The sequence below is a fragment of the Emiliania huxleyi genome (genome assembly GCF_000372725.1).
Source record: "Emiliania huxleyi CCMP1516 unplaced genomic scaffold EMIHUscaffold_3950, whole genome shotgun sequence".
NCBI lineage: Eukaryota > Haptophyta > Isochrysidales > Noelaerhabdaceae > Emiliania > Emiliania huxleyi.
This window is the reverse complement of record NW_005199005.1, coordinates 1-1545: the sequence shown is the minus strand read 5'-3', so window position 1 is coordinate 1545 and position 1545 is coordinate 1. Positions and strand designations below refer to the sequence as shown.

At 64.1% G+C, this 1545-nt stretch overlaps 1 protein-coding gene across 1 annotated transcript; it reads right to left on the bottom strand.

Moving 5' to 3' along the window:
* Positions 1-529: 529 nt before the first annotated feature.
* EMIHUDRAFT_255832 (hypothetical protein) lies at positions 530-1264 on the bottom strand (the record flags this gene model as incomplete). Its single annotated transcript, XM_005770977.1, has 3 exons — positions 530-824; positions 907-1191; positions 1254-1264. 3 exons carry the CDS (start codon positions 1262-1264, stop codon positions 530-532), a joined length of 591 nt encoding a protein of 196 aa, XP_005771034.1.
* Between the last annotated feature and the right edge of the window lie 281 nt (positions 1265-1545).

The following is a 1545-nucleotide window of genomic DNA, read 5'->3' as shown; positions in this document are numbered from 1 at the left end:
GTGCCAACCTTGGAACGTCGGCATGCTACAGGACCTTCTCCACAGGACCGGCCAATCAACATAGATAATGACTCACATAAAGTGTGTCATACGCATACGCCCAGAGAGCCTGCTGCTACGCTAGCGTACAGTTCGTTTACCGTGTTTACGCTTACTTGCGCCGGTATCGATGGTCACTGGTGTGCAGTCGTGCGCAGCATATCGCCTGTTCACTCGCGAGCCGCCGTCCCGGCGGGCGCCTGCAATGGTTGGGTAGTAGGGCTAGAGGGTCGCTCTACACTTAGCCTCTGTGCAGCGAGCGAGCGCTCAACTTAGCCCCCGCACGGAGCCGGGCTCAGACTTAGACCCTCATGGTCGGGGGCCATGAACTTAGACGACATAAGGCCAACTCCGGGTAAAACCCGGGTATACCTGAAAAGCTTTCAGGTTTACCCGAAAAATACCTGGACGCGTCCCGACCAACGTTTGCCGCGCACGACGCCATATCGCCTTCTCCCAGGGCCAGTGCGCTACTTGCGGCGCGCAACGCCTACACGAGCAGGGGTACCACCTTTGCCACCTTGGGCTTGACGAGGCCGGAGAGGGCAGCGGCGTGGAAGATGACCATCAGCCCGGCGGCGATGACGGCGATGATGCCGAGTGACATGGCGGCCATGCCCGTGTCGCGCAGCTCGGTGCATGACAGAAACTGGATCGGGTGCTTGAGGATGTCGCCCTTCACCACGAGAGGCAGCGCCTCAGCCACAGGCCCGACTCCCAGCTCGTTGATAAGGTCCATGAGCGTCATGCTGGCGCTCAGGCCAGGCACGTCGCCCGTCTCCCACCTGAGGGAGGGCGCGGAGGGCTGCTGAGGTGCAGGGTATTGCTCTGTGGAGTGCAGGTGAGTTGACCGCTCTGTCGTCTCACCACGCCCGGCCCGAAGAGTCCTTGAGCAGTCCGATGCCGTAGCGGGGCCCGAGGAGCTGCGCTAGCGTCTGATAGTCCTCCCCGCGTGTGCCCGTAGTCACCGTATTACCGTCCGCGTCGGGCCCGACGATGAAGTCCGCAGTATCGGGCAGGACTGCAGTGTCGACGACCGTTGGTGGCTCGTCCTTGAGCACAATGACAGAGCGGCCATCGGCCAGAGCGGCTACGCAAAACGCCACCTCGATTAGTGCAATGGTGACGCAGAGGACGTGGACGATGGCCGACCTGGCGGCAGAGTGGCGGATTGGGAGAGGAGAAGGGGGATGCGCGGTCCGGGGTGGGCCCACTTTGAGTCCATTTCGATGACCGGGATCTTCTCGGACGGCACCTGCGCGGAGCACGCGGCGGCGGGCAGGATACATCAACGCCGGTCGCGGCCCGTAGGTGGCAGTACACTGTGCATGCTGCTGTGGAGGGTCGGGCGAGCGGGGTGGGGCGGCGGGTGAGGGCACGGGCCACTGGGCCAGCTGCTGCGCTGCCCTTGCGCGAGAGCCGTGGGCTGGGGTCGTGCTCGGCGGCGAGGACGCACAGCGAGCGAGCGAGCGCGCGGTTGCGTGGCCCGGGGCGAGGAGGCGAAAG